Here is a 14,567-nt window from a genome sequence, read left to right on the forward strand (position 1 = left end):
GCATTAAGATATTGCTTATCCATAAAGCCCAGCAGTTTCTGAAAAGCCCCAGTGCTCAGTAAACAAAATTATTTAGAATTTGTTTTAAAAGAAAATATATTGCAATCTTATATTTCCAGTTTTAAAAAACTCTTCAGTATAAATACTTATATACTATACCTCATCAAATTCTTCAGTCATTTTCCTGATGATTTCTGCATTTTGCATGTTCCTGAACATTTCAATTCTTACAGTACCTGTGATATATAAATGAACAATTATAATTCGCCCACTTTACTTCTGTACAACAACACCACAAAATATCAGTTCATTTTAAAGTTTCTTCATTGCTATGCAATTTGAAATTAGTTTGAAAGCTTATCTAGCAGTAATGTTAGCAGGAATACTCTTAACAAGACAGGACAGAACCTGATGTCAAGAGAGGAAAAATTCCAGACTGTAGTGGTATAACTCTAAAGTGCCAATCCCTCTGAGCCAAAACTGGTGGCATTTTGTAAAGTTAGTGTGTCATTCTTTCAGTGAGAAGTTAACTAAGATCCCATAATATGCTTGCTTGTGGTTGTTCATACAGAAGTTAACAATTCTAAAACATTTTTTCAAGAAGTATTGCTTGTACACCAGTTGTTCTGCAAAACACTACAGGGCTAATAACTAGAATATCCGCCATCTTTTTATTTATACAACAAATGAATTTTATATGTAAGTCACTGAAAACAAAATTCAGAACTCCACATGCCTTTTTCAGTTAGTTTTCAGAGTAGAACATTTTAAACTTTATGGTAAAACCAAATGAATATTATCTTTCCGATTCAGTGTCCATTATAGTATTAATCATCAAGATTATCTGTCAGAACTAAACAAAACGACAACTAAAACCAGCATGATATAATACTTACATATTAAACTTATTAATGAAAAATAAAATCAATACATGTGACTCAAATAACTTTACATCAATTTAGTGCAATTGATTTACTGCTCACCACTGAAATGGAGAGAACTCTGGGTTGGAACTCAGCAGCCTTTTTGTGCTTTGCACTCACTACATGATAATATTTTAACAGAGGAAATGAAGAAAAATATAAACGAACTATAGAGGAATATTTATGTAGCCATATATCCTGCCACATTCCATAAATGTCATACCCACATTCCAACTTAGTTAATTGCATTAGGAACAATACCCTTACTTTTGCAAAAAGTTCCACTGGATCTGCAAATCCCTCAGTTTTACATCTCCACAAAATTCAAATACAGGGATAGAAGCCTAGCTGCCGAAAAAAATGAATATTACATTCCCAGACAAAACTCTGTTTAGAGTTAAAGTTGAGAGCATGCATCAGTATCTTACGGGTATAAAACATGGCAGGGATGTCGAAACTATCCCCAGAAAACAAGTTTACTTACCAGTAACTGATGTTCTTCGAGATGTGTTGCTCATGTCCATTCCACTATAGATGTGTGCATGCCTCCGTGCGCAGTTACCTGGAACGTTTTTCCACTTAGCAGATGCCGTAGGGCCGGCTCCAGCGCCCCCTGCAGCCCCATACACATGCTGCAGTATGTGAGATGCTGCCAGCCCTGCGCTCCTCAGTCTCTTCTTTCTGCCAACTCCAGCAGCAGGGACGGGGGGTGGGTTGTGAAACGGACATGAGCAACACATCTCGAAGAACATCAGTCACAGGTAAGTAACCTTCTTTTCTTTTTCGAGTGCTTGCTCATGTCCATTCCACTATAGGTGACTAACAAGCAATACCTTGGAGGTGGGTTGGAGTTACCAATGAGCTACGCTCAGCACCGCTCTGCCGAATCCTGCATCCTCTCTCGCCTGCTGGACGATGGCGTAGTGGGACGTGAAGGTATGCACAGACAACCAGGTGGCAGCCTTGCAGATGTCCTGCAAGGGCACTCTCTCCAGGAAGGCTGTAGATGAGGCATGAGCTCTGGTTGAGTGCGCTGTGATGGTTCCCGGAAGCGGCACCTTCGTCTGCTTGTAGCAGAACTTGATGCATGATGTAATCCACGAGGAGATATGCTGGGTGGAGACAGGTGAGCCTTTCATCCGGTCCGCCATTGAGACGAAGAGCTGCATCGAGTTCCGGAACGGCTTTGTAAGCTTGATGTAGAAGACCAGGACTCATCTCAAATCCAGCGAATGCCAGTGCCTCTCCTCCTCCAAACCGTGAGGTTTGGGAAAAAACACGGGGAAAAAAATGTCTTGATCACAATGAAATTTGGAAACCACCTTGGGCAGGAAGGACGGATATGGCCTCAACTCCATCTTATCCTTATAGAATACCATATAAGGGGGCTCTGAGGTCAAGGCCCTTATCTAGGAGATCTTCCTAGCTAAGTTAATGGCCATCGGGGAGGCTACCTTTCATGAAAGCATGAGCAGAGGGCATGAAGCCATGGGTTCGAAGGGGCGCCTCGTGAGTCTCGAGAGGACCAGATTGAGATCCCAGGGAGACATAGGGTCACGGACTTGCAGATAAAGCCTCTCCACCCCCTTGAGGAACTTGACTGACATGGGATGGGAGAACAGTGATCTTCCCCTCTAGCAGCCGTCGGAAGGAGAAAAGGCCACCAGGTGAACCTTCAGCGAGGCCAGCGCCAGAACCTGGAGCTTTAGCTGGAGCAGATACTTGGACCTGCATCGAGCAGGCTCTCTCCCCCTCCATCAGCCACAGAGCCTCCAGGCCGTGAAGTGAAGGGAGTCCAGGTCCGGGAGCAACAGGCGACCTTAGTCCTGGGATAGAAGGTCGTGCCATTTCTGAAGCTCCAGAGGTGGGGCGATCGAAAGGTCCAGCAGTATGCTGAACCAGTGCTGTCTTGGCCAGGTTGGAGCAATGAGTATAACATCCGCTCTGTCCCTTTTTCTTTTCAGTAGGACCTTGAGCAGGAGTGGAATGGGTGAGAACATAAACATGAGGGTCCCTGTCCAGTCGATGAGCAATGCGTTGGAAATCGACCCGGTCTCACGACCCCGGAGTGAGCAAAACCTTGGACACTTCATGTTCCGGGCTGACGCAAACAGGTCCACTTGAGGAACACTCCACTTCCGGAAAATCATGGCCACCACCTCTGGGTGTAGCGACCCATCGTGGCGGGGTAGAAACAACCCACTGAGGCAATCTGCCTCGTCGTTCCTCACTCCCGGGAAGTGAGAGCCCGTCAAGTGGAAATCGTGCCTCACGGCAAGGTCCCACAGACAGATAACTTCCTCGTAGAGGGCTGAGGAGCGTGCCCCCAGGATGAAGTATCGGAAATTAGGGTGACCAATAGGACCAGGGAGTCCGCCACCACTTTAGGGAAGCTAAAACGGGCGGAGGAACTGTGACCACCCGGTCCAATGGATGTCTGCCCCGAACATATAGCGAGGCCAACCATGCCTGAAGCGGTCTGAGCCTCAGGCGAGCTAGTCTCACTACGTACGTGCAGGCCGCCATGTGGCCTAACAGCTGTACACAGTGCCTGGCTGTTGTGGGGCATCAGTGCAGCTGGGAGATGATAGAGACCGTCGCCTCGAAACGTGGCTGAGGCAGGAAGGCTCTGGCCTGGGAAGCATCCAGGGTAGCCAGAATGAATTCCATGTGTCGCACTGGGGTCAATGTGGACTTCTGTTCGTTTACGAGGAGCCCCAACCTGCGGCACAGAGAGCAAGTGAGGGTCACGCTGTCCTGCACTTGGGACCTGGACCTGCCTCTGATCAGCCAATCGTCCAGGTAAAGAAAAATTTGCACACTCTCGTCTCAGGTGGGCAGCCACTACCGCCATGCACTTCGTAAACACCCTGGGAGCCAAAGATAGGCCACAGGGCAGGGCTGTAAACCGGTAGTGGGAGCCAGCCACATGTGTATGCGTCCTTGAGATCAAGGGCGGCATACCAGTCTCCTCGATCCAGGGAAGGGATTATGGAAGCTAGGGAGACCATGCAAAATCTGAGCCGTCTGACATATTTGTTTAGATAACGCAGTTCTAATATGGGTCTCAGACCCCCCCCTTGCCTTGAGGATAAGAAAGTACCTCGAAGAGAACCATTTCCCCCTTTTGCCTTGAGGGACCATTTCCTCCGCTCCCAGATTGAGGAGGATGTCCACCTCCTGTAAGAGGAATTGCTCTTAAGAGGGGTGCCTGAAGAGGGACGGAGAGGGAGGGTTGCTGGGGAGGAGAGTAGATGTAAACTGAGGGCATAGACCCCCTAGACTATCCCAAGGACTCAATGATCCAAAGTGATTTTTGCCCATACGGGATAGAAGGGCCTTAAACCTGTTTAGGAAGGGGTGGGGCAGATCCAGGAAAGCAGTCACCATCAAAATTGTCTCCTTTGGTTGACCGACCTCCTGGGGGGCCCTTGCTGGGGAGCTGAGGACAAGCTAGGGGGCTGATTTCTTCTTCTAAACCCCCCTATTTCTATCCCAACGGCCTGGGCTGCGGCCTTGGTTGCTGCTGCGCCTGGGGCCGTGACTGATGCCTGGAAAACTGAGGCGTGGAAAGGCCCAGGGAACGAAGCGTGGCCCTGGAGTCCTTCAGACCTTGCAACTTCACATCTGTCTGGTCCGAGAATAGGGTCGACCCATCAAAGGGGAGGTCCTGAATAGATCGTTGCACCTCCTGGGACAGGCCCGAGGATTGCAGCCACGAGCACCTTCTCATACAGATGACGGAGGCTATGACCCTGCCCGCCGAGTCAGCAGCGTCACAGGACATCTGGAGCGCTGCTCTAGCTACCATGGTTCCCTCCTCCACAATAGTAATAAAGTCTGCAGCCTGGTCCTGGGGCAGGGCCTCAGCGAACCATCTGAGGGAGTTCCACAGGTTGAAATTATATCTGCCCAGGAGAGCCAGATGGTTGGCAATCCTAAACTGAAGGCTTGCCCTGGAATAAATCTCTCCCTCAAACAGGTGCAGCTTCTTATTGTCCTTGTTCTCTGGAGTCAACCCTGGCTAACACTGCCTGTCTCGCTGGTTAGCCACGTATACTACCAGGTTTCCGGGGGCGGGGTGTGTGAACCCATACTCAAACCCCTTGGCTGGGATGTAATATTTCTTCTCGGCCACCTTCATATCGGGGCGACCGAGGAAGGGATTTGCCACAGGGCCTTCACAATCTTAAGGATCCATTTGTGGACGGGGAGAGCCACTCGGGCTCGGGCAACCGCCGCCAGCACATTAAAGAGGCTCTGCGGCCTCTTTTAGCTCCTCCACCTCCAGTCCCAGGTTGGTGGCCACCCTCTTGAGCAGCTCTTGGTGCGCCCTGAAATCCTCCAGTGGCGCAGAGTGATCCCGGGAGACTGCCTCATCAGGTAAGGAGGAAGAGGACTGCAGAGGTGCAGCCTATGGGTGTGCCCCCTCCTGGGGGAGGGTTGTACCCCCTGAGGTTCCCTCCAGTGGGTCCGAGTCCTCGTCCAAGGAGTGGTGTCAATGGGCCTTCTCCTGTGCTGGAGGCACAGACTGCACCCCCGATTATTTAAATTGATTGGGGCCCCGGTCCCACCTGGATACCCCATGGGTTCCAATAAGGCCATTGTCGTGACCATTGTCCGTGGGCCCAACCCAGGGCTAACTGTGCCACAAGCTCTGATGCTTTGTGGGGGTGTCAACTCGCCCAACAACTGTTCCCCCTGGGAGAACCCGAAGCATCATCGGAGTCAGACCTGGACCGGCAGCGCCATGTTCGACCTCAGTCCCGGGCATCCTTCCATGCCACGGACCGCCTTCTCGACGTCTCCAACCTGGAGGATGATGAGGACTGTCTTTGTCTCCGCGAGTAGTGCCAACGAGCGGGGGCGCACTCCAAAGAGCTAGAAGTACCGGAGCGTCGTCTCAGTGCCGATGATTTCCGCTGCCTCTTGACCTGTGGCGCTGCAGGCACCTTCGGTGACCGAGGTCGGTGCCATCCTGGACTCCTCTGTACCGAGCCAGACTCCGGCGAGTGGGTTCCGCGCTGTGAACGCTGCGGTAACAGGTTTTCCTACGACAACCGGGTTCCACGCTGCCTCGGTGCGGGCGAACGCTTCAGTGCCGGGGATCTGGAATGGGAACTATCCAAGCGCCACCTGGCAGACCTCGACCAGTGCCACCTCCTGGCATGCGCTGCCTCCAGTGCTGGGGAGTGACGTCGGTGCTGAGAGGGAGACTCCACATCCCATGCCAGGGCAAGTCGGCTTGACAACGCCGACCTGGAGTGACTACTAGGAGAGCAGCTCTACTCTACCCTCGGAGACCGTCCAGCAGGAGATCTTATTCCCCATACCGGGGATCTCCACCGCCATTCAGGGGGACCCAATGTGCGTTTCCTCCATGACACCGGCCCCTTCTCCCTCGGTGGAGGGAGGGGGAGGGCGCGGAGGTGGTGTAGGCAAGGCCAAGAAGGTTCTTGCCGCCTGAAAAGCCTCTGCTGTCGACAACGTTGGCAGGGGCACTCTCCCACACCCAGGATTCAGGGGAGGCTTCCTGACAGGAGATGCAGGCACTGGAGAAAGGGTCTCGACGGGCCGAGTTCGGTGCATCTTTGTACTCGACCCTGCCCGTACTGATGGCGCAGGGGAGTGTCCGCGCTCCGCTTCTTTCTCCTCGGTGCCGGTGATGTTGCGTGGTGCCAAGTGGAGGGCAGCGCTGATGGTGCACTCAGTACTGAAGTCACATTCGGTACCGAGGTTGAGCAGGTCGGCTCGGAAGCTGGGCAGAGCGCTGCCTCCATCAACAGGGCTTTAAACTGGATTTCTCGGTCCTTTTGAGTCCTCGGTTTGCAAGCCCTGCAGATCTTGCACTTCTCTTTTCTGTCGGCTTCCCCCAGGCACTTAAGGCAGCAGTCGTGGGGGGTCACTGAGCGGGAAGGCTTTCCCACAGGAGGCACATGGCTTGAAGCCCGGTGACCGGGGCACGGCACAGCTGTGCAAAGTCCCCACAGGGACCGCCTTATCTCTAACTATACTTAACACATAACTACTTAATTAAATAAAACTAAACTTAGAATACCCAACAAGTCTCAAACAAGGGGAATAGTACTTGCTGTGAGCAAGGCTAGTTCCAGCAACCGTCACAGGCAGAAAGAAAGAACTAAGGGGGCATAGGGCCAGCAATGCATCACATACCGCCGCATGTGCGTGGGGCTCTAGGGGGCGCCGGAGTCGACCCTACGGGATCTGCTAAGGGGAAAAAAGTTCTGGGTAACCATGCACGGAGGCGTGCACACACCCATAGTGGAATGGACACGAGCAAGCACTCAAAGAAGAACAAGAATTACAAACACAGGAAACTCAAAATATGGAAACACACAGTAGGTGCTCCAGGATGCATTTCCACATCTTGTTCTGTTTAGATTTCTTTTAAGATTCACCTTAACTCTAGCTTTCCTGGATTTGTAATATTTGTTATCCAGAGATTATTGATATGTACACTCAACCTTAATGGAGGGTTTTTAGTCCTGTAATTTCCTTTCTTTTAATAAATTATTAAAATTGTCACCTATGAACACTAAACAAAAATCCCAAAGCAAATGCTACCATGAGGTACGCTTCTACTGATTTGAAGTAATGTAATTATCAATATTAAATCATTTTTTATATTTTAATTCTTATATTTTAACTTTCTTACTTCTAATACACTTAAAGTATTTATTGTGCTATTAGCTATTTACTCTTTGAAATCCATTTTAACTCTCCTAAATCTCCACCTACTGTAATTAGTGCTCCTCTTACTGGCTTCACTGGGTTAAATTTTCAAAGTTTAAAGGATCTCTATTCGCTCAAATAACCTCTTGAACCCTGTTATTTAGTCATCGTAGGTTACTCTTACCTTCTTGTTTCCCTTTTTGTTCAGAGCTATTTATATGTTCTGAGACTCTGTTATTGTAATCTTAAAGCACTATCCATGCTATATCTAAGGATTTTATTTTCTTTACTTTTTACTTTAGGGTCCCCCTAATTTTACTGAACTCTCCTTTTCCAAAGTTTAGCATCACTGTTAGTTTTAAGTATCTTTCCTCTCCAATGGGACATTGAACATGATTAAATTGTGGTCACTATTACTTAATGGCTCAGTTACTGATACTTTTGAGCCAACTCCTGCATGTTACTTAAATCCAAGTTAAGAATAGCCTCTCCTTTAGTGAATAGCTGTTCCAAGAAACAATTGATTAAATCACTGAAAAATTGTTTCTCTAAACAGTCCACATGCAGATGGTTGAGGTCCTCAAGTACTATCATTTTGTTAGGTTTTGGTGCTTCTGCTCTCTCTTACAATATGCACTCAGGGTATGCTACATTGCAGAGGGGATATGTGATTCCCAATACAGGTAGACTCACACTAGCTCAAGCAGAGATAATGTGCTAAAAACAGCTGTGTGGACGTTGTGGCATGGATTGCAGCTCAGACTCAGAGAGTTAGGCAGACTTGGGCTTGAACAGGTAGCCCAAGCTGTTGCCTGTGCCACAACGTCCACCTGGCTATTTTTAGTGCTCAAGCTGAGCTAATCCAAGTCTGTCTATTTGTGCTGGGAATCACAACTCCCAGCTGCAGTGCAGACATACCCTCAGTGTCTATTTGGTGAACTGGACACTGGCAGTATAACCCTACTATCAAGAATATTTGTATTGTTACAGTTTGGTATTTCTATCCATACAAATTCAACTGTGTGACCCTTTCACTCAGAATTATATCATACTACATTTTATGAAATCATTTCAGTGATCTTCTCCCACCTCTTGAACCTAGTCAGGTCTAACAGTATCCCCTGGATTTTTGCCACTCCGTCACACTTCTGTAATGCCAATGAAGGCCTTTTTCCTTTACCATGTTTATTCCAGTTCATCACTCTACCTTACCTAGCACTCGCCAGTCCGTCTGGGTGTCTCTTGATATCTGCCACCTTTACACTGTGCAGTCACTATGTACCTAGCTGTTTATATTCCTGATAATCCAACTCCCTATCAACACAGCCTGACGTCTGTCTCCCAACTGTAATCCCATCTCCTAGTGCAACCTTCTGACTGAAAAATTATCAGCTTCCTCTATCTCAGTAAGAAGGTAGGCTTCATCTAAGGGGGTGTTCCCCTCCAAGCCTCACTGGTCATCATGAGCCATCATGAGACCGAGTTTCTCAACAAGAAAATCAGAGGAGTCAGTTCGGAGGTAGGCTTGCTCTACAATGTCCCCATACGCTGTCTCTACAAACAGTTTCATCTCTTTCTGCTCGTTTATTTCAACAACTCTAGTTCAAGATGGGCTCTGAGGGCCATGAGCTGCTTGCACTAATTTCATCATAAAGAACTGAGGGATTAATTCAGGGTAGAACGTACCTGCTTTGAAGACTTCCAAGCACTGATATCTCTGATACATGAAGTGCAACTGCACCAAGACTACATAGGAATAAGCACTGCCTGATTTACTAACTCTGTTCAAAGCAGCCATGCTTTGTAGATACTTGCTTCAGGTTGCCAGGCTTCAGTGATTTAGTTCAATGGGAATTTTTGCCACTATACCTGACAAAAATGGTGTGCATGGTGGTAACCCTCACTTTGAGCCATCAGAGCCATCAAGGGATCTGCTTTGTAAAATTGCTGTTGTGCAAGAGTCACACAGCAACAGTTTAGTGTCTCAACTATTAAGCTTCAAGCAGCCAGAGCCAATGGCACAATCAATGAGGCAAAGAGCAGTTTACTGCTTGACTTGGTAACTACCTGACTTTTTGATTAAAATTAGATTGTTATAAAATTAACATGGCACACATTAAGTGGATTAAACTAACTGATAAGCCTCAAAATATAATTGTAAATGGGAAATCATCCTCAAATGTGTCTAGTGGGCTCCTACAGGGATCAGTTCTTGGCCCTATGCTATTTAACATTTATTAATGACCTGGAAGAAAAAATAAAATCATCACTGAAAGTATTTAGATGAGACAAAAATTGGGGGAGTGGTAAAGATTGAAGAGCACAGGTTACTGACAGAGCAATTTGGATCACTTGATAAGCTGGGTGCAAGCAAACAATATGCATTTTAATATAGAATCACAGAAATGAAGGGCTGGAAGGGACCTCGAGAACCCATCAAGTCCAGCTGTCTGTGCTGAGACAGGACCAAACAAACCTAGAACATCCCTGACACATATATGTCTAACCTGTTCTTAAAAACCTCCAGTTGATGGGGATCCACAACCCCCCATGGAAGCCTATTCCAGATCTTACCTACCCTCACAGTTAGAAAGTTTTCATTAACATTTTACCTAAATCTCCCTTGCTGCAGATTAAGCCCATTACTTCTTGTCCTACCTTCAATGGACATGAAGAAAAATTGATCACCATCTTCTTTATAATTAAATATATTGAGCTTCTTAAGTCTCTTACTGTAAGGCAGGTTTTCCAAACCTCAAATCATTAATGTAGCTCTTTTCTGAATCTTTATCAACATTTCAACAATTTTGCAGGTGTGGACTCTGGAACTGAACACAGTATTCCAGTAATACAGAGGTAATACCACCTTCTTACTCTTACCCTCACAGCAGCATCACAATGGGAACCACCTGACCATGGATATATCATGACCTCTAACTCCTATTCAGTTACTGCTTTCCAGAATACAGTCCCCTATCCTGAAAATGTGACTTACTTTCTTTGTTCCTGTATTTGTGAATCTTTGCCTTTGGCAATATTAAAATGTACATTGTTTGCTTCAACCCAGGTTACCACAAAACAATCTAGATCACTCTGTATCAATGACCTGTCTATGTCATTTACCACTCCACTAATATTTGTGGCTTCTGGAAAATTTACTAGCAATGGTTGTATATGTAATTCCAAATCATTCCCAATAATATTGAATAGCAAAAGGCCAAGAACAGATCCCTATTGACCCCATTAGAAAAACCTTCACTTGATGAAGATTCCCTATTAACAATTACTTCTTGAGATACATCAGTTATGCAGTTTTCAATCCAACAAATTTGGAATTTGTGTCAAGCAGGATATTTTGTAATGACCTGGGTTGGGTTTAAAGAATAAAAGAAAAATTGCCATTTCTTGGTTAGAAAGGAATGAAAACAAAACTATCACTGCACAGTGAATATACGGGAGAAAGAGAGTAGAAGACGACAATAAAAAGCAGTCATATCTTCCTGAGGTTGTCTTAGTGTAGGCAAAGAAACTGAACAGAGGGCCAGACTTTCAACATTGCATATGCTAAAACTACATATATCTGTGCCCTTATTGAACATGATGATTTAGCATTTACAATTATGAAAATCTGTCCTATTATGTGCAGCAACAATAAGCAGTGAGACTTGTACACACACACACACACACACACACACACACACACACACACACACACACACACACCAGTCAGCTTCATAGCATGTTTGAGCTTTAGAGCAGGGAAGCCCATAAAAAGGAATAAAACCTCGAAAGTAACTCTTGGAGATAGGCAGAGGGAAACTTTCAAGTACTCAAGCCTACTAGTTTTTTTAGGGTAGTGTTCTAAGTTTTTGCCTAAAAAATTAAAATAAATTGCTAACTGTTCATATAAACATGTTAACTAAAAGTCATTAGAGAACCAGAAACTAGCCACTTGTGGAGCAACCAGCATGTAGTAAGGCGTTTGGAGTTCCAGGGAGAAGCAAACTGCAAGGCAGGTTTGCATAACTGGGTCTGACCAGTGAAGAGGCTGTATCCATATGAAGTGGAAGAAGAGTCTTAAGGGGCATAAACTACACAGCATAGAGATCCAAATGTTGCAAGACTGAGAGAAGAAACTAGGAAAAAGCAAAGAATTCTGGATGCCATCACAGAGATGCTTTGAGAGGATCTGAGAATAAAGCTATTATATTACTTAGGCTATGTCTACACTGACGGCAGCAAAGTTGCTGCCGTCAGCTCGACTTATCTGGATCGACTCAGCAGTTAGTGAAGACCCGCTCAGTCGATCCATAAGTTGACGCTATTAATCCACCTCCAGAAGTGGTGTAGTGCTGTGTCGACAGGAACGCGGTTCTTGTCGGCGCAATGCATGAAGAGAGCGTGCAGAAGAGAAGCATAGCAGTCAACGGGCATTACGCAAATTTTCTGCGTCATTTGTGTAACTCTCGTCGACCGCCACCGAATTGCCAGGGTAAGTGTAGACCAAGCCTTAGAAACAGGAGAGAGACAAAAGCCTGAACTGAGGGACTGAGAAAAATAGTGGAGACTACAGTTCTGATCTTTTATTTTCTGTATTTAACAGAAAAATCTGAGACTTGGCAAGATGACCTTTTGCTGCCATCAGGACATCTTACATGAAAGCTGAGGCTACATAAATTCTGGCTAGAAATAATATGAAAAATTTTAAGTCAGTGTAATTAACCACTAGAACAATTTACCAAGAGATGTGATGGATTCGCCATCACTCCAAGTCTTTATATCAGGATTGGATGTCTATCTAGAAATACTCTCCAGCTCAAACAGAAGTTATAGGCTTGACAAAGGAATAATTAGTAGAAATACAATGAGGTTACATTAGGTGAACATAATGGTCCCTGCCTTAAAAGAATCTATGATTTTAAAATCAGTGCAAATTATTCTGGAAGGTTACAGCTCAAAGTTTTGATTATTTGGGGGCAGTACAATAGTTATTTATTTAGTGCCAACAATTCATTTGGCACTATACAATATGCAAAAATACAGTCCTACTCCAAAGATTTAAAGAGACAGATTTTCAAAGACACTAAGATCAGATAAGTACCTGACTCCAACTGAAAACCTCCCTCACAAACTGAAAATGAATCAATTCTCATGCTGATCAAATGAAAGTTATTAATATCAACAGTTACATTACTTAATCTGTCTATAATCTAAGATGTCTAAATAAAAATCCAGTCATAAAAAGTTTTTAAAAACACTTTTATTCATTTTCACGAATGGAAATAGCAGTATAGCACAAACAGAAAAAAAACAAACAATAGTTTATGAAATACCTATATAGAACCAATCATCAGAATTCTGTCTATGTATTGTTTTCAGAGTTTCTTCATAGCTGACAAGAGCTCTCTTTGCACTATGTATACAAATATACTTTTCTCTCAATCACTTTTCTTTCTTAATTAGCAGGACTTTGCTTCCCACATGGCTGAAGACTTCAACAGTACCATTTTTAATTCATTTCATGTCCAGTCTGTCCTTACCAATATTCAAAATCATTGTAATTTTCTAAAAAATGATAAATTCCTTCCTTTGAATGCTGGTTAATGTAACTAATCCAAGAATTCAGCATCAACTATTGAGAGAACAGAAGGACAAACAATGGATCAATAGGCAGAATACCTATTTGTTATCAACTGTATTTGTTCCTCCATCATAGCCCAGTCCAATCCTTGGGCAAGTTCCCCATATAAAGAAAAAAAAATGTTCTTGCTCACTATATTCATGCCCCGCAGACAGAGCTGCCAATTTCGTAAATTAAGATAAGCTTTACTTGGGTGAAATGCCATCATCACAGAACGTCAAAGCAATTTTTTATTACTTCAGATTCAAAAAGCTAATCCTCTGCTTCAGTACCAGCCAGAAAGATGAACCATTGTCTGTTGGGGGAAGAGTCAACAAGGTTTTTGTAAAGGGAAATCATGCCTCACCAATCCAATGGAATTCTCTGAGGATGTCAACAAACGTGGATAAGGCTGATCCAGTGGATATAGTGCACTTGGACTTTCAGAAAGCCTTTTACTAGGTCCCTCACCAAAGGCTCTTAAGCAAAGAAAGTGGTCATGGGATAAGAGGGAAAGTCCTCTCATGCATCAATAACTGGCTAAAAGATGGGAAACAAAAGGTAGGAATAAATGGTCAGTTTTCACAGTGGAGAGTGGTAAATAGCAGGGTCCTCCACAGTTACAAACTGAGAGCAGTGCTGTTCAACATATTCATAATTGATCTGGATAAAGGGGTAAACAGCGAGGTGGCAAAGTTTGAAGACAATACAAAATCACTCAAGATAGTTAAGTGTAAAGCTGACTGTTTTAAGAGTTACAGAGGGATCTCACAAAACTTGGAGACTGGGCAACAAAATGGCAGAAGAAATTCAATGTTGATAAGTGCAAAGTAATACACATTGGAAAACTATCTCAACTACACATACAAAATTATGGGGTCTAAATTAGCATTCACCACTCAACAAGGATCTTGGAATCATTATGGACGGCTCACCAAAAATATTTGCTCAATGTGCAGTGGCAGTTAAAAATGCTAACAGAATGTTAGGAACCATTAAGAAAGGGATAGATAATAAGACAGAAAAGATCATAATGCAATTATATAAACCATGATTCACACATCTTCAATACTGCATGCATTTCTGGTTGCCCCATCTCAACAAAGATATTTTAGAATTGGAAAGGCAGAGAGAAGGAGAATAAAAATGGTAACAGGTATGGAACAGCAGCCATATGAAGACAGATTAAAGAGTGGGACTGTTCATCTTAGAAAAAAAGGACCAAAGGGGGATATGGTAGAGGTCTATAAAATCATGAATGGTGTGGAGAAAGTGAATAAGAAAGTGTTATTTACTCCTTCACATATAAGGATCAGGGGTCACTCACTGAA

General features: G+C 44.8%; 1 protein-coding gene across 5 annotated transcripts in view; it reads right to left on the bottom strand.

Annotated features, from left to right (window-relative positions):
* Positions 1 to 14,567, bottom strand: part of STAG1 (STAG1 cohesin complex component) — a 322,525-nt gene that overhangs the window by 184,132 nt on the left and 123,826 nt on the right. For all 5 annotated transcript variants that reach the window (XM_067538793.1, XM_067538794.1, XM_067538795.1 and 2 more), the window contains one exon: positions 160 to 236. In XM_067538793.1, coding sequence (XP_067394894.1) covers positions 160 to 236 — 77 coding nt within the window. The remainder of the gene's footprint in view (positions 1 to 159; positions 237 to 14,567) is intronic.

Source organism: Emydura macquarii, unplaced genomic scaffold (assembly GCF_026122565.2).
Source record: "Emydura macquarii macquarii isolate MOO-44397 ecotype Brisbane River unplaced genomic scaffold, CSIRO-AGI_Emac_v2 contig_499, whole genome shotgun sequence".
NCBI classification, from domain to species: Eukaryota; Metazoa; Chordata; order Testudines; family Chelidae; genus Emydura; species Emydura macquarii.